At 37.5% G+C, this 19,338-nt stretch overlaps 1 protein-coding gene across 1 annotated transcript; it reads left to right on the top strand.

Moving 5' to 3' along the window:
• The first annotated feature begins 6,774 nt into the window (after nt 1–6,774).
• Nucleotides 6,775–6,904, top strand: KRTAP20-4 (keratin associated protein 20-4). Its single transcript, XM_045388011.1, is given in 2 exon segments — nt 6,775–6,809; nt 6,811–6,904. Coding segments are annotated over 2 exon segments (129 nt in total).
• Nucleotides 6,905–19,338: the final 12,434 nt, after the last annotated feature.

Genomic DNA, 19,338 nt, shown 5'->3' with positions numbered 1-19,338 from the left:
GAACACTTCCCCTGCACAGGGCCTTTTATATGCCTCATTGTGGGTGGGAACCACACACAAGTCATGCCATTGGCTAATTTGAAGGACCAGCATGAGTAATTTGTTGACTTTTGGTTTTCATTCGTGGCCTTGTGGCATTTAGAACATTTTCTATTGTTTAGCCACATCTGAAACATTTGTGCATAGCTTTAATGAGCATCAACTGTCTGATCTTTAAAACTCTACTCACACCAGACATTCAAATTACCATTTTCCAACTAGCCTTTATGGCAAGAAATAGCATTTTACTAAACAAACTGACCTGTTCTAAACAACCAATAATTTTGCCTTATTTTTGTTGATATTCAACAGGTCATGGTAATCTCCCTTGAGCTTGAGTTTCTCTATCTCTTTCCTGCTGCTCCAAACCCATTGTTTTCCTTTAGGAATTCTTCTCATTTTCACATGAGAGATGATTTTCTATTAAAAGCCAAAAAGCGTCACTCAGCTTCCAGAGACTGTTGACACAAAGCCGATAGTTTGAAATTCTGAAATACCAGGCATGAGAAAACTATACTTTTTTTTTCTCACATCAATATTTTCTTTTGTGACTCTGTTTTAAAACAACAGTTCTTCCCGTAGTTGCAAATTTGTAATCAATGGGATTTCATTGTATTTATAAAATTGTATTTTTGTAAAAATTTTCCTGAAATTTGAAGACATTTGTCGTATTTGTGTTCTGGCTCAAACGTGAGTATAGGTATTTTCATATTTAAGACAATAACACTGGCAGAAGTATCTTTTCATGCAAACTAGTATATTTCCACCATCGAACAAGAAGTCTTTGGCAAAATATGAGACTATGAGGAACATGTTACTATAGCCTAATCTTTTTTTCAAAGCAATGAAAATCTGAGCTGAAATGAATGATTAAGTCAAATAGCCCTCTAGACTTATATTCTTAGTAAGATGACTTTATAAGAGTGAGTTGAATATAGTAAATAAGAGTAAGATATCTGCAATAAGTTTTCCAGGCTCAAATTTTGCCTCTACTATCCATAGCTGTCTGACCACTGTTAACTACATGCTTCAGCTGCCGCATCTGCAAATGGGATTGTAATAATGATACCAACCCCACAAGGAAATTTTGAGACTCAAATCTTTTGATACATATCAGACACTTAGAATAGTGTTTGGTTCATAGTAGGAACCAGAATACTGGAATAAATTTTGCTGTCTTTACTTATTTCATCCCATCCCTGTTTTTCTGGATAGAAGCTTCAGTAGAGAGTTGATCAACTGAATAAGAGAACTCAGGCATGCTTAAGTTCTCATTTAGGGGCATTATGTCCTTGAAGCTGAAGGGAAGAGAAGCTCTGCATTGAGGATGTACATCTAAAAATAGAGAAAGTCACATCCTGGTTTTACTGAGAAGGGGCAAGTCCTACCGAGTTCCCCAAAAAACATAGCACAAGCAGGTGGAGATGACTGGTTCTCACCAAGGTGGATCTAAGTGGAGACTCATTGATTTCTTTACTACAACCAAAGACTGTTCTGGCTGTAGAGCCCCAAGGATGTAACACTTCATGCCAGGTAATGGATTGAACAGAGTTTTATTTTTATGGCAATGGAAAATGGCAAAATGTGTTATGCCATCCACAGGTGTCAGTGCAGAACAGGTATGGTACTCCTCAAAACAAACAGCATACCTCTGCACATCGATATGCATCTCGGGCAGAGAATGAGGAGTGGTAATGTCTTTATGGCAGTTGTATTTTAATACTGACAACCAGAAAGTGATTGAATTTTGTTGAGTTTACCTGGAAGGGACAAGAATAAATGTTTTGCCATTTAGTGGAAATAATGAATCAAGATAGAATTTGGTATAACAGTAAAATAAAGTGTATTTGTACATTTGTAAAGTTGTATCTTGTAAAACTGTTACCCGAATTGTGTATTTAAAGTGAGATAAACTGTTCTATCTCTAAAGAAATATTGGGCAATATTACAGATCTCATACTCGAAAGACTTGCCCCTTAGGCACATCTATCCCCCCAAAGCCATGCAGACAGACTTCTTCAACTGCAACTGGTAGATGAATATGAGGGAATTAACAAACCAAAACCAATTTGAATCAGATGAGATTTGCATAGTTTCTACTATTTCATAGACTTTCATCATGAAATTTTAGTATGTGCTCTCAGGATAAAAGGATTTTAAAACCAGGTAAAAAAAAAATATCTATCATTCAAATCACATTCTTTGATAGTGAAAATATTAACACAACAATAGAGGAATCCTAGCTATGAAGGCTTCACTATGCCTAATGAAATAAGAGATTTATGAGAGTGTTGCCTTGGTGGTGTTAGTGGTCAACCCAAAATAATTCATAATAAGAGCATCATTGCCTGTGATTTGCCACACCTACTACTGAGGAAGTATAAAAGATCTGTGAAGATGGAGATGTTCAAATTCAAGAACATCCTCTTCTACACCTGAACCATCCATTTCTGACACCATGATTGACTATACTAACTACTATGGTGGCTATGGGTATGGTGGACTTGGCTGTGGCTATGGCTGTGGCTATGGCTGTGGCTATCGTGGCTATGGAGGCTACTGAAATGGCTGCTGCCACCCATCTTGTTATGGAAGACACTGGTCATGTGGTTTCTACTGAACAATTCTAGAGCTCACCAGATTTGTCTGCTTGTGAAATTTGGATTCTCAGGCTGCTCTTGTTCATCTGATCCTGTGTCTTCAAATTAACAGAAACCTAAATCTAGGCTATTATCAAAGAACTACAGATGTTATCTTTCTCTGGTTCTGTTGTGCAGGATGATAAAGAACATGTTTTAAAATGGAATTAAATTTTCCCTTTAAGTCCTTTAAATAAATTTAGTCTGTTTGCAAATATAGTGTGTTTTCACATTTATTATGTGCATTGTCAACTTTGCATGTGGATGATGGTAAGATGGAAACCTATGCATAATTACTATCCCAAGGGGTTGACACTACATCTCATTTCATTTTCCTATTTTTTGTCCCTCTCTATATATCTCATACTGTTTAAAACTGAGTTTCCATAGGGACATAGTTGATTGCTTTCCTTTCAAATTCTACTTCTAGCTTGACAAGCTACACACCTAAGTCTGGTGGCTGCATACTGCTGACTGTCTGTCCTTGTTTCTCCAGAGCACATAGAAACACACATGCATTTTAAGTTGTGGCTTCCATTAGTTTTCCAAGTTGTCTGCCTTCTGGTAGCTTCATTACTATGAAGCCTCTCAGTTGCCTGATGTTGTTGATATAGATCTTATATCCAGTGTGGAATGGTATACAGGAAGTGCTGTGCCATATCTGGGAACCTGGATGTCTTTATAGGAAATCTGTTTATGATAGGAGATTTTGATAATGAAGTTCATTTCATATTTCATTGCATTCATGCAACAGCTCCTAAAGTATTCAAGGCATGCTGCTATATTGGGAGAGAGCATTTTTTCATGAATATTCAAGATTGTTTCTGTTGTAACATTACTAAATTTTATCTAGTTGTATACTTTATAAAACTCTGGTATTTGTGTACTATTTGTACTTGGTAACAGAATATTCTAATTGGTCTTTCATTTTTCCAAATGAAAGAGTTTCAGCGAGTTTTGACCACATTGTATGAAAATCAAACTTCTCAGTTAATCTGTAAAAATAAACTATTGACATTAAGGAAACTATATTTATTAGGGAAATTTAAAAAACAAATTATACAACTAGATAATGGGATTAAAAGTTTGTATCATGATTTAATGAATACAGCAAACAATATATCTTTTCCAGTAATTAGAATAAAATGAATTTGAAACCAGAACTCCAAATCTATGCATTGCCAGTTTTTAAACCAAAATTTTCTAAAATATCAAAACATACCAAAAATAATATATTTACCATTATAAATATTGTATATGTGTTATTGTTAATGATTATTAGTAATTAACACAGGTATAAAATTTATAAATGGTTGAATTGAAATTGGAAATGCAGGTTTAAAATATTTACAGTATGGTTTTCTCATCTCACAGTTTGAAGATCACTGCTCTCGACCAGTTTCTCAAGGTGTGGTCTAGGGACATGTGTGGGAACCAAAGACCCTTTTGAGGTCTCAATAAAGGCAAAATTATTTTCATAATACATTTTTCATTTTTACTGCCATACATTCATGAATGAACAGTGGAATTTTCCAGCTATATGCATGCTATCACCACAGACTAAATGCAAAATCAGATATAAGCAGCTGTCTTCCATTAAGCCAGACATTAAAGAGATTGACAAAACATGGAAAACATTCTACCACTCCTAAGAAGTTTTTGGTTTAAAAAATATGTTTCTAAAAATATGAAATTATTACTTATTTTGAAATGAATTAACTCATATTTTAAAATCATCAATTTTAATTTTAAAAGAAGGTGAATATCAGTAAACATAACACATAAACAAAGGCTTTTCAAGATCCTCAGTAAATTTTTTTTATGATCGAAGAGTTTGAAAATCATTACTCCAAAGAAACTAATCCTATCCACCATTATTTCTTGGAGGTAGGTTACTTGAGGCAGTAGCATGCCTGAAATATTTTGGTTTAAATCCTCAAATATGTGAGTTATTTAATTAGGAAATAACACTATGCTCTGACTCTCTGTGTACTGGTTTTAAAAAGTATAGTCAAATAATAGATACATATTCTAACAACGATTTTAAAAGAAAGGTGGCGAAGTCATCAATACCTCAAATATAAGAACTCAAGTGACTAATCCCACTTAAAATTCACTTTCTAGAGGCAATTAATGTGTATAGAATAAATGAGGTTCTTTTCAAAGAGAATAATATAGCCCATGGCTTTCTTTTCTTATATTTGCTGCCATCGTTCCCAGGGATATATTTAATTTTTAAGGGGAAACACTGTCTAAAGTTTGGTTCCTAGTAGAATTTTTCCATTCCTTTTTCTATATTGTTTTATTGGTTAGGAGTAGAATTTATTGCAAGTGATAGATATAGTATACATTTTAAGAATGTGTTTCTCTCTCACATAATCAGAGTCTGGATCTAAGTCATCTCTCACTGGGTTCTAGTCCTCAGTGACCCAGACTCATTCTAAAGCATTGCTTCATCATACATAAGATGTGACCTTCATCTTCATAGTCAAAGATGGTGGCATTTATGTCCTAAGGAAGAAGACCAAGAAATACACAAAGAAGATGGTAGACTCCATGCAACTTGAATCTTAAGGAAGGATCCATAGCCATCATATAATACCTCAAATTTTATGCATTGTTCAGAACTTCATCACATGACTAGAGTGGGTTTCAAAGAAGCTTGGGAAATTTAGACATCACATGACTAGAGTGGGTTTCAAAGAAGCTTGGGAAATTTAGAGGATTTTTTTCCTAAGTTGATCATTCCCAGCATAAAAAAAAAAAAAACAACTATTATATTCAAAGAAGGGGAGAATAGTGATAACAAAGCAACTGTTCATCTTTATTACCGCTAGAGTCCATCAAGTTTGGCAAACAATATTGGTAACCAGCATAGTACTATAATGAGCATCTCAGGTCAGTTATATCAAAACATCATAATAAAATTCTTTTTAATATATAAGCATCTTTTAAAATGTGCATATATATTTATGCATGTCCACTTGCTTGTTACTGTGTTTTAGTGCGTGATCTTGTTTAGGCAATAAGAGATGCACTCCATGTTTCATTTTTTTAAAATAACAACATCTATTGGTTTTAAGTTTGTCAGAAAAAGCACCAAACTATTAAATTTAAATGTTTAAGCTAAAAGTTGGAGCAGGAAGTCCTCTAGGTCAAGCTTAGTACTCAGATGTGCGTTTACTTAGATGTGTGTACTTAGCACTCATCTTAGTCCTTAGATGTGTGTCCTTATTTGTTTACAACAAATATTCTTTATTCCCCCAGGTGGCTGCTATGTGGATCCACTACCCTATTTCACATATTTATTTTCCACTGTCTCAAAAACGCTTTCCTGGAGAAGTCCAAAGACAACATCAAAACAAATGTGAAAATATGGGAACCCGAGAGGTGAGATGTGGGAGATCTCACACCATTACTTCGATTCCTAAATAAATGTTTACAGCGATCTCACACAGAAACAAAGTCATGCTAACAAATAAATAAAACTCTCCAGATAAAAAACAAATACATATGTGACTTTATGTTAGCATTTTATTGTAAATGTGGTCAGTTCACTGTTAATAATCAATAGAAAATATTATTTGGGATGAAAAGTTGTTTACCCGAAGGAAATAAATTGTGTAATTTACAAGATATTTTACTTCAGATAACTTTCCACTTGTGTCACTTCCTCACTCAACTAAATATACTTCCAGTTTCTGATTGCATATTTGACTAGCCAGTAGAAATCATTACAAGTAAAGAAAAAAAATTGGATCAAAGGGCTTGCATATTGTTAACATTTTAAGGAACGTGAGTTTAGACTTTAATAAAAAAAAGAGTGAGAAGATCCCCAAGACACAGGAAGCATCTTCTAATTAAGGGCATGTAATACTATTATTGAGTTCAGACAAAATAGTTACATTTTTATAAGGATATCTGTACTTACTGAAGTAAATTTTGTCAAGTTTTATTATGCAGCTTTCTCTGAAATATGAAACCAAACTGCCTCATACACTATTGAAGGTGTATAAAATTTCATTTGCAGATGGTGACGTTCAAATTGAGAAAAATAATCCCTGATCCACAACTGAAACATTCACTTCTGAACACCATGTCCTATTACAGCCATCTTTCTGGTGACCTGGGCTACAGCTGTGGCTGTGGCTATGGGAAGCACTGTGTCTGTGGGTGAATAAGGCCGGTGCAGACATGGCTGCCACCCATCTTACTCTGCCAGGTAATGACACCATGGATTCCACTGAGGAACACCCAGAGCAGTTCAGTCTACTGTACTCCTCCACCTTGATTTCCTGATTCTGTTTCTATAATTTTTCACGTAAGTAATTATATTTGCTATACAAACTCTGATAGCTCATCCCGGTGAACCTGAAGAACACAAAGTTCAAACCTGTCATGCTTCTGAATTTATGAAAAAAGTCAAAAATGTGCCAAAAATTATAGATAAGTTTTGTCTTTAATATTGTGCTACCGATAAATTTCTTTTATATTTTCAATCAGTATCTTTCATATGAAAAATGTTTAAGTTCTATTTTAATGGATTGTTTTCTCATATTCAAGATGGTTCTACTTTATTCACATTAATTTGTATAGAACTGTGAGAAACTGCTTTTGGGCACTGCCTTTCATGCTATTCTGAGATGACACTGTTTCAAAAGAGATAAGAATATAACCATCAGTCCATTATAATAACGTGGGTATAAAAGCTACTTTCAAATGTACCTACAGGCAGCATTATTACTATACATAAGCAAGCTAAATGTCATTTCACACAATAATAGTCCCATTTCCTGTTAACATATGCTAGGGCTATCTTTCTAAAATCCCACAGCTAGGTTGTATCATTCAGATCTGTGCCTTCCGGTGGATAGAAATTGTCCATTCTGCTTTCCACACTTCTTGCTGCTCCTCTCAGTTCTATAGCAAAAGAGGACAACACGTATCTCAGGTCTGCCTTTCACTTACATTGGGATATATTAACCTTGTTCATCCAATTTCTAATTTAAAGAAAACAAAACTGCTTTTCTGAATTATTCTAGCTTTTTTTTTTTTTTCCCCCCGAGACAGGGTTTCGCTCTTGTTGTCCAGGCTGGAGGCGATGTCAGCTCACTGCAATCTTCACCTCCTAGGTTCAAGCAATCCTCCTGCCTCAGCCTCCCAAGTAGCCAGCTAATTTTTTGTATTTTTAGTAGAGACTGGGTTTTACCATGTTGGCCAGGCTAGTCTTGAACTCCGGACCTCAGGTGATCCTCCTACCTTGGCCTCCCAAAGTGCTGGGATTACAGGCATGAGCCACAGCACCTGGCCTTAATTATTGTAGCTTTCTTCTCCAAGCCAACATAATAAGGAATAGGAATCTCCAATTCATAAAACATCAGTGACGAGCAATGTTTCTCAACATCCTATGTATGAGTCACACAATATTCTTAAATATCAACACACATGATGCAAGCATTTCAGATAGTTCAAAGAAAAGTATTCATTATTTTTAAAACTTTTAATGGCATGATGTGGGAAATGTATTTTTTCCCACATTTTAAGAAGCCCTATTTCACCACATCAACAACTGATTAAAAATATCCTCCTCCAGTGTTTTATCTGATACAGTGGATTTTTCTCAAAGTCTCTTGCCTAACTGACACATTATCAAATGATGAATAATAAAAAACACATTATTCCACACACTCTCATTGACAAAGGATCATAGCCCTGCAGCTAGAATAGTTGCCTATTCATCATTAAATCAATAAATATTTGAATGAATAAATTAATGACAATGAATCATGTTGAAAATTTCATGTCTTGCTAGAATTTCTTATTTTTTATAGCAGAATGTGGAAGTAGAAATGAACTATAATGAGTCTTGAGATACAAGTAACGTTATTTTGCTCAGAGAATATTGGCAGTCTGTATGCTCTGTGTGGAGTACTCAGGATAGAGAATAGCTTTTGCATAAGAGGAAATATGGACATTCCCAGTGTCCCACTCATCTATATTATGACTGTGAATCATATGCACAAATTATATGCATCCCTGTTTGACCATTCTGTTAAGCAGATCAAAACCATTTCTTCCAACTGGAATACAATAACTGCTTAATACATGATGTATATATGTATTACTTCAGCCATATTTAGCTATGCTATCCTTCAAGCAATTCCACGTGAATATCATTGTGTAGCTATGTTTCAGTCAACTAGACACATCATTGTGTCCCCTCCTATTCGCTTTTTTCAAATCCACCTCTTTTGCTTCCTACATCCGCTATCCAGCCTGTCAGTGAGAAGTACTTCAAATGCTGTTCATTGTAAAGCCTAATCTGACTCATAGCTTCTTCTTAGACAGAATCTAAGCTCTTTCATTAGAGAGATGTTCTATGGGCTGCGAGTAGTGGCTGATGCCTGTAATCCCAGCACTTTGGGAGGCTGAGTCAGGCAGATCACCTGAGCTCAGGAGTTGGAGACCAGCCTGGCCAACATGGTGCAACCCCATCTCTACTAAAAATACAAAACTTAGCAGGGCGTGGTGGTCCACACCTGTAATCCCACGTACTCTGGTAGGCTAAGGCAGGAGAATCGCTTGAATCTGAGAGGCGGAGGTTGCAGTGAGCCGACATCGTGCCACTGCACTCCAACCTGGGCAACAGAGTGAGACTGTGTCTGGAAAGAAAAGGAAAAAAGAGAGAAGTGTTCGCTCTCTGCATTAGGCACCTGCTTCATCCAGTTGCCTTCTGAACAAAATTTGAAACTCTGTAATTATGTGTTCCTTGTGTCCATTTTCAACTGCTTTATGCAAATACTTCACTCCATGGTGTGTACAACACTGTGCCAGGTTTTCAATACCAGGGCAGGGTTCCCACTACCTCGAGGATAGCAAAGCTCATCACAGTGCCAGTACTAGCAATAAAAGTCCAAACACTTCTACCCACCGCATTTTGGTATCAGAGTTGCCAAGGGAACCACAACAGCATCAAGCACAGGATGGAGCAACGCTTTTACTCACATCAGAAGAGACAAGGTGAGATCAGCTCCAACAGCATGTGCCCATCCCTCATAGCTAGCGGATCCCCAGGTTGCCACACAAGACAATGAGACTATGCACACCCCTCTGGAGCCATGGTAAAAGGACCCCTCCTCATCACCCATGGAGCCTGAGATACTGAAAGCTAGAGCATGTCTTGCCTGAGAGCCATTGACTTACTACCTTAGGCACACACTGAGCTTGAAACAGGGAATATATCCCCACACAAGATTATAAACCTGGCGCTAATTACATTGGTTTTTTTGTTTTTTGTTTTTTGTTTTTTTTAGTTGGAATCTCTCTCTGTTTCCCAGGTTGGAGTGCAGTGGTGCGATATCGGCTCAGACCCATTTTTACAGGGTTAAGTGGGAATCCAAAGACTGCATGCAAGTGACCAGCTTTCCCAACACACCAGATCACCAGGAAAACTGTAGACATTAGGAACGGTGTTAGGCCATTTTTGCATTGCTACAAAGAAATATCTAAGACTGCATAACTTGTAAGAAAAGGGTTTCGTCATCTCATGGTTCTGCAGGCTGTACAGGAAGCACAGTGGCATCTGTTGTTTCTGGGGGGTGCCTCAGGAAGCTTCCAATCTTGGCAAAAGGTGAAGGGGGAGCAGGCACATCATGTGTCAAAAGCAGGAGCAAATGCAGAGCAGAGAGGTGCCAGATACTTTCAAATGACCAGCTCTCATGAGCACTCGCTATCATACCATCACAAAGACAGCACCAAACTATAAGGAATCTGCCTTCGTGATCCAGACACCTCCCACCAGGCCCCACCTCCAGCAATGGGTATTACAATTCAATATGAGATTTGGGTAGGAACACATAGCCAAACCACATCATTCCATCCCTGGCATCCCCCAAATCTCATATCCTTCTCACATTGCAAAATATAATTATGTCTTCCCAACAGACCCTCTAAGTCTTAACTCCAAAGTCTCATCTGAGACAAGGCAAATCCCTTGCACCTATGAGCATGTAAAAGTTTTAAAAAGTTATCTGCTTCCAAGATACAATGGGGGTATAGGCATTGAGTAAACATTCCCATTTCAAAAGGGAGAAATTGGTCAAAAGAAATGGGCTACAGGCCGCATGCAACTTTGAAACTCAGCAGGGTAGTAATTAAATCTTAAAAATCCAAAATGATCTCCTTTGACTCCATATCCTGCATCCAGGGCACACTGGTGCAAGGGGTGGGCTAACAAGGCCTTGGACAACTCCACCCCTGTGGCTTTGCAGGGTGCAGTCCTGGTAGCTGCTCTCATAGGTTGTTGCAGAGTTCTTATAGCTTTCCTAGGCACAGAGTAACATCCACAGGTGAATCTACCATTCTCCAGTCTGGAGGGAGATGGCCTTTTCACAGCTCTATTAGGCAGTGCCCCAGTGGGGACTCTGTGTGAGGCCTCCAACCCCATATTTCCCCTCCACACTGCCCTACTAGAGTTTCTCTGTGGGGGCTCCATGCTGTAGCAGGCTTCTGCCTGGACACCCAGGCTTTTTCATACATCCTCTGAAATCTAGGCAGAGGTTACCAAGAATCCACCACTCTTGCACTCTGTGAACCAGCAGGCTTAACACCATTGGAAGCCACCAAGGTTTATGGCTTGCACCATCCAGAGCAGCAGCCTGAACTATACCTGAGCCCCTTTGAACCAAGGCTGGAGTTGGAATAGCAGATATGTGGAGAGCATTGTCCTAAGGCTGCACAGGAGCAGCAGGGCCCTGGGCCTGGTCCAGGAAACTATTCTTTCCTGCTAGGCTTCTGGGCCTGTGATGGGAGGGGCTGCCGTGAAGGTCTCTGAAATATTTTTGAGGCCTTTTCCTCATTGTCTTGGCTATTAGCACTTGGCTTCTTTGTAATTATACAAATATCTCTAGCAAGTGGTTACTCCACAGTCTGCTTGAATTCCTCTCCAGAAAAACCTTTTTCTTTCTTTGACACATAACCAGGCTGCAACTTTTCCAAACTTTTGTGCTCTGCTTCCTGTTTAAATATAAATTCCAACTGTAAGTCATTTATTTGTTCCTGCATCTGAACTTAAGACTGTTAGGAGCAGCCAAGACAACAGCTTGTATGCCTTGTTGCTTAGAAATTTTTTGCCAGATACCCTAGGTCACTAGTCTCAAGTGAAAACTTCCACAGATCCCTAGGGCATGAACAGAGTGCAGCCAAGTTCTTTGCTAAGGCATAACATGTGTGACCTTTGCTCCAGTTCCCAATAATTTCCTCATATCCATCTGAGACCTCATCAGCCTGGCCTTCACTATTCATATCACTATCAGAATTTTCGTCACAGCCATTTAATGATTCTCTAAGAAGTTCCAAACCTTGTCTTATCTTCCTTTCTTCTTCTGAGCTCTTCAAATTCTTCCACCCCCTACCTCTTATCCTGAGTTTCAAAGATGCGTCCACATTTTCAGGTATCTTTATAGCAATGCCCCACTCCTCAGCACCAATTTTCTGTGTTAAGGCATTTTTGAATTGCTATAAATAAATACCTGAGGCTGTGTAATTTATAAGAAAAGACGTTTAATTGGTTTATGGTTCTGCAGGCTATACAGGGTATAGGAAGCATAGCAGCATCAACTTCTAGAGAGGCCTCAGGAAGCTTCCAGTCATGGTGGAAGGCAAAGAGGGAGCAGGCACATCATGTGACAAGAATGGAAGCAAGTGAGAGAATGAGGGGAAGGTGCTGCACACTTTTAAATGACCAGACTCTGCAAGAACTCACTATCATGAAGACAGCACCAAGTCATGACACATCAGCCCTCATGATCCAAATATTTCCCATGAGTCCCCAGCTCAAGCATTGGGGATTATAACTCAGCAGGAGATTTTGACAGGGACAAATATCCAAATTACATCAGGAACCAAGTGGGAGAATGGCTGGAGGATTCTCCAGACTCTTATTTGTACTGTTGAAAGAGGAACCCCAGGTTGGTGCAAATAAATTTGACATACTGTGACAGAGAAAAGCAAAAAGTTCTGCCATAGACTATCCATTCTCTGTGGAACGATCACTCTGTTAACATAACACTTGGTTAGAAAAACAAATATGTATCAACGTTTCTTTTCTTTTTTTTTTTTTTAAGACGGAGTCTAGCTCTGTCACCCAGGCTTGAGTGCATTGGCACGATCTCGGCTCACTGCAACCTCCACCTCCTGGGTTCAAGAGATTCTCTTGCCTCAGCCTCCCAAGTAGCTGGGATTACAGGAATGTGCCACCATGCCCAGCTAATTTTTTTGTATTTTTAGTAGAGACGAGGTTTCACCATGTTGGCCAGGCTGGTCTTGAACTTCTGACCTCGTGATCTGCCTGCCTCGGCTTCCCAAAGTGCTGGCATGAGCCACCGCGCCCGGCCAAGCTATGGATTCTGCTAAGAAACTTCTAGAGAAACCCCAGGACTCCTTTCCCTGTGTTACCCGACTCCATATTCTGTGTTGGTTCTCTTTTTAAAATACTGATTATCTCATCTTAGGCTACTTTGGGAAGAGATTCTACATCCATCATCTAAATTGAACATAATCTGGAATAACTTACTTTATAAAAGAAATGTTTTCTCTTCATACTGTATTACAATTATTGTTCCACATACATTTTAGTTCAACATCCTTCATGTGAGAAAAATTTTTGTGTTAGTTTTCAATAAAATCTCCTGCATTTACAATATTGCTTTTTAAACACTACTTTGTTAGATCTGTTACATGCACATGTGTGTGAGAGACAGAGTATTATTGTGACAAAAATATTGCTTACATGCTGAGAAACTAAAAATTCAAAGGCTTAAATTAGTTATTTCTAAATGAAACTTGCTTTTGATGAACCTGCCATTACTGCAGCCTTGCCTATCTGATCATAAAATATTAGCCTATATGCTAAGTTTTTGCCTAATGAATAGACCCCCACAACAGCACCCCTATTTCTAACCACTGTATTCTATGTACCTTAGTCTTTGGCTGCTTTCTTGTACACCACATTTAAATATTTAGGACTGTGGCTGTATTTGGAATTTTCATTTCACATTATTCTAAATGATCCCCTTCTATTTCCTAGCATATATATTTAAGCCACATCCCATATCTAATCATCACACACAAAGTGGGTCTGAACATCATTTTTGTCTTTGAGAATCTCTGGAAAGTATCACCGTTTACCATATCAGCACATCAACCATACAAAATTAGATCACTGCTTTCTGGGAACAGTGGTTTTGAGTTTTATGTTTCCAATTTCTGTTTTGAAGATATACATACAAACTTACTTTTATATTGAATACAGCTTTCCCTCAGACTCTACTTAAAGAAAAAATATCAGAGTTATATTAATTCTACATCATTCCCTTTAGGATTCCTTTTGATTTAACATTATATATTATTGTGACCTTTATTTGAAATTATAAGCTTCTGCTCAAATGATTGATAGAGGTACAGCAACTTTGAAATATCAATATGTCTCATGTTGCAGACATTATTCTTTAAAAACAATATGTGTGCCCAAGCAACTCTTTCAAAGTCGCAAATTTATATGAATTTCTTAAACAAGGTTATGGTATTAAGGACATTTGTGATTTGCCCTAAAGTATTAGAAATCATGCCCCTTTTTCTCAGCTTATAAATTATTGTAATCTATCTTTCCTTCTGGGATAAAGCAATTTTCTCAAATGGCATTCTACACATATCCTAGGCTATCTTACAAGAGAGAAATTAAACACTAGTCAGGGCACAATACCATTGACAGAATTCACATGGTTCAGTACTGAGGAGAGTCCCCAGCCACAGTAAGGATTTTAGGTTTTGTGGGTTTTTTTAAATAAATGAATGAAAAATTAATTAATTAATTGATAATGTTTATAAACTTTTGTTAAGGTTTTATATGATTTCCATACTTTTAAAATTAAAAACACGTGTGAAAACATGACTATTAAGATGTTCACACATTTATCTCGTTCCAGAGCCCCAGTGCCCAAATTATTTTATCCTGTCCAAATGGTACTATTCAAATCTTTCCCAGGGTAAGCTCAGAGGGAAAGATAAATTCACTAGAAGTGGAAAGTGAGGAGGAGTTTGTACCCCATCGTCCTTCACCCTATGTTACTAGGGCCATGAATACGTGGAAAACAAATACTCTATACCAAACCCTCTGATGTTTCTGATGAAAAAATTGGATTGTACACTTAAGACTGCCTAACAAAATAAAGCAAATTACTTTTAATGTGTGGTTTTTCATCCAATTGCTCACATGTTTCTGTACAATTTGCCTTTAAAGAATTGCTTCAGTAGGTTTCATGAAAATGCAATTTTGTAAATAAAATGAAATCTCATCATTTCCAGTTTCTGGTAATAGTTTCAGAAGATAAATTTGAAACCATGAAGAAAATATTTGGTGTTTTAAAAGTAGTCAGAAAAAGGAACATTAAAACTATTGGAAGGAGAGTTTTAATGGAAGGAGAGTTTTAAAGGAAGTTTTATTGGAAGGAAAAGTCCAGTGAATCTGGTAATATCCAATTTTAAGTATTGGCTTTCTGTTGATAGTCTCATGAAGCCACATGATATCTTTTGCCTTTTAGTAGTAAATAATTAATCATGTAAAAATGAGGATAATCTCTCAAGGTAAAAAAAGGTGGAAGGGGTTGATGTAGCAGGGAAGAGATGAAGAAGGTCAAGCTCAAAGAAGATTATCATGACTTGCTGAATATCAGCACAAACAATAAACTTATGTCAACTCTACTGCTTGTCATGAGTCTACTTGTCAGCTGGGAAGTTTTCTGTTCATGGACGACTCCACTCACATCTCTCCTGTTAGCCACAGATTAAGTAGCCAGTGCTCTAAGCTAGGAGAATCCCTCATATGTTTGAGGTTTTCCTGGCTAGAGGCTTAGGTGTCTGTTTCCTATCATGTGGTCTGTTATTCTCTAGGAGGTTTAGCAAGAGTTGTTCTCATGGAATCTGTGGAAGGATTCCAAAATAGTGAGGAGAAAAGCTTAAGATATCCCGAGGTCTATTCTAGAAGCTGGCACTTCCAATGTGTTTTATTGGCCAAAACAGATCTCAAGACCAGCAGGGATTTAAGCAGTGGAAACAGGCTGCAGTCCTTGTTAGGAGAAGCTGTTAAATCACATGGCAAGGTGCCTAGATACAAGGAAGAATGAAGAATTTACATTATTTTAGTAAGTAACCTACAACATGACAGAGTATCATTAATCTCTTTATCTAATTTGTTAGATGGGCAGAGTAGTTTGAGAGACATATGGTTCAGCAGCATGGTAAAATAATGTGCTCTGAGAAACCTCCTATGACTAAGAATAAGGAGAAAACAAAAAATAACAAATTTATTTTTATGTCTACTTTGATTAAAAAATTAGGTACAACAAACATGTAACTAACACTGAATTAAAAAGCATTTGTTTATGTACACATTACTTATAAACATACCTACATTGAAAAATATGGTGTGTGTATATATATATATATATATATATATCTGCAATAAACAACAATTTAATCAGAAAAACTAAATGAATTCGACATATTGCAAGCAGAAAACAATACTTCATAGTCATTGGAAGTGTAGGAGAAGCAAAGACGAGAGAAGACCCTATTATATCATGCATTCTTTGCTAGGCTTCAAATCAAGAAATTGCAGGAACCAGGGGAAAGCATAATTTTTCTTTTCCTTTTAAGATGGAGACTCTTTCTGTCACCCAGGCTGGAGTTTAGTGGCATGATATTGGCTCACTGCAACCTCCGCTCCTGGGCTCAAGTGATTCTCCTCCCTCAGCCTCCCGAGTAGCTGAGATTACAGGCACGTACCACCATATCTGGCTAATTTTTTGTATTTTTAGTAGAGACAGGGCTTCTCCGTGTTGGCTAGATTGGTCTCAAACTCCTGACTTCAGGTGATCTGCCAGCCTTAGCCTCCCAAAGTGTTGGAATTGCAGGTGTGAGCCACTGCGCCCAGTAAGAAAGCATAATTTTCAATAGGTGGACTTCTCTTTCCAAGGCTAGTGATTCATAAGGAAATGTTCAGAGGATGCTGCAAAACCTTCCATCCATGAAAAGCCATGAATATCATCTGTTTTCGCCACAGCAATGATATAGCTTTGGTCTCTCATATCTCTCAAATCTCTTAAAGCTACTCTTATTGACTAAGAGTAAACACAATTCTTGTTCTGAGTAATCAAGTTCCTGAGAGAGTATGGAAGGGTGCTAAGCTGCCTAAATATGATCCCACTAGGATTTATAAAATTTTTAATTTTTACAGATAGATAATAGTTGTACATATTTATGGGATACATGTGTTATTTTGATTCAAGCATACAAGGTGTAATGATCACATCAGGGTAATTGAGATATCTCTCACCTTAAACATTTATAGTTTGTGTTAGTAATATTTCAATTTCACTCTTCTCATTACTTTGAAGTATACAATAAGTTGCTGTTTCCTATGATCGCCCTATTGTGCTATCAAATACTATACATTATTCTTTCTATCTAACTATATGTTTGTACCCATTAACCAACCCCTTGTTTATCCTCCCTGCTGTCTCCCATTCTCCTTCCAAGCCTATGGCAACTATCACTCTATTCTCTATCTCCATATACACCACTGTATTAATCACTTTCTCCATGAATATCCCTCCTTCCAACACCTGCGTTTGGATGGTGCTAGTAAGGAACATCTCAAATGTTAAATTTATTCATCTGAAATACACCACGCATTATAGTTTTCTAATACAGCCTAGAGTTTTCATGAGTGGGACACTGTTTTCTGTCTTCGTAAGGTACTTCTGACTCCCACAGGCAGGTGACTGCCGAGTAGGACTAAGACCCATCCCCTGGAACTTTTGGCTACTTTTCCTTGGATCAGGACCATGTGGGAAGTACCTTTCTTCAGAACTGGTAGAACAACTGTGAGGCCAAAGGAGGGTCCTAGATTCCAGTCAAGGTAGGGTTAGAAAGTCCTTCCACACATATACCCCCTCAAATGGAGGACCCAAGGAGCAGATCTGAGAATACCAGCCAAAACAGGCTGTAGGCTAGTGCGACGAGATGAAGGGAATTCAGAAGGAACTATGAGAGCCAAGGCTCTCTGGATCTTAAAAAGACACAATGAATGGGAGGTTGAGGCTGGAGAATTGCTTCAACCAGGGAGGCAGAGGATGCAGTGAGCCAAGATCACACCACTGCACTCCAGCCTGGGCGACAGAGCAAGACTCTGTCTCAAACACACACACACACACACACACACACACACACACACACACACACACACAATGAAAAGATGAAGACTCATAAGGAACAATTCTGAGTACAGAAAGTACACAAATTAATCATGGCAGGAGCAAGAAGCGAGAGGTTTCAGATCTTTTGGAAGTGAATTCAAACAGACAGACAACAGTGAGTACTGGCAAAACAGTATCTGGGTTTTTTTCTTTTTCCTGTAAGAGTGAGGGTTAATGCAAGGGTAATTTATCAAGCATGTGATTCTATGAGCAGTGAAGGACTATCTCACCATTTTACATATTCCTCACTCTCAGCCAGCACTGGAGTTGGACTGTTTCTTTGCTGCTAGGTAGACCCACACCTTCCTCCTTACTGGTGAGATCCTGTTTCCGTAGCCATTTTAGGCTATGGTTGCTGCAATTTCTGATTAACAATTACGTCTGGAGTTGGAAGAACAAAGAACCCTTCAGTGAGATCCCTGAATTTCAAGTTTATTTCCTTGCACACAATCACGTATGCCATCATCTATTGTCTAAATACAAAGGAAATAATTCTGAATAAGATATATTATACTTACACAGTGAAGTTGTGATAGTATGTTCAAAGAGACCTAGCTTCCATAAGTATCCACTTTTGCCGTCAATATATATTATTAATAAATCATCTTACATATTATATTGGTAATTATATTCATAATTTATAATGTTAAATATACCGCAGTGACGTTGCACATACATACACAATTAAATTGACGGCCCCATTCTCAGTCCTCCCAACTTAGGTGGGACAGCCAATTTATTCCTCTACTACGGACTCAGTGATATATGTGACTTGTTTTGATCAAAGGGAAGTTAGCAAACTTGATGTAAATAGAAGCTTTAAAAAACGTTTGTCCATTTAAAAAACCAAAAAGCTTAAATCAATGCTCTATAATTTTTATTTGAATTGAAATTTTTAGTTTGAACTCATTATTTTTTATCTGTTTTTAAAAAACAGAGAGGTTTTTGGCTCTCTTCACTGAAACAGTATATAAGTAATAGTGTCCAAGGAGTCTTCTCCAAATATCAGTGGTTCTTTAAAGAAAAAAAAAAAAAAAAAAAGACCTTTTCCTAATCAAGTACAGGAAAGATAAAAGATAAGTCTGGAAAATCTTCTCATATAAGCATCAAATAATTTATAGAAGATACTACTAAAATCTTGTCAAAAAATACTTAGACCGAATTAAAAAGGTTTCTACTAGCCCATGATAGGACAATTTGACATCAAAAAGAGAAATAACTACAATTGATGGATACATGTCAGTTAATTAAAACACTATACTATTGTCATAAAGACAGACTTATCAACCAATGGAGCAGTACAGACAGCCCAGAAATAAACTCACATATATGCAGTTATTTGATCT

Source organism: Macaca fascicularis, chromosome 3 (assembly GCF_037993035.2).
Source record: "Macaca fascicularis isolate 582-1 chromosome 3, T2T-MFA8v1.1".
Classification (NCBI taxonomy): Eukaryota; Metazoa; Chordata; class Mammalia; order Primates; family Cercopithecidae; genus Macaca; species Macaca fascicularis.
Note: the sequence above shows the minus strand (reverse complement) of the source record. Positions and strands in the feature narration are given on the sequence as shown.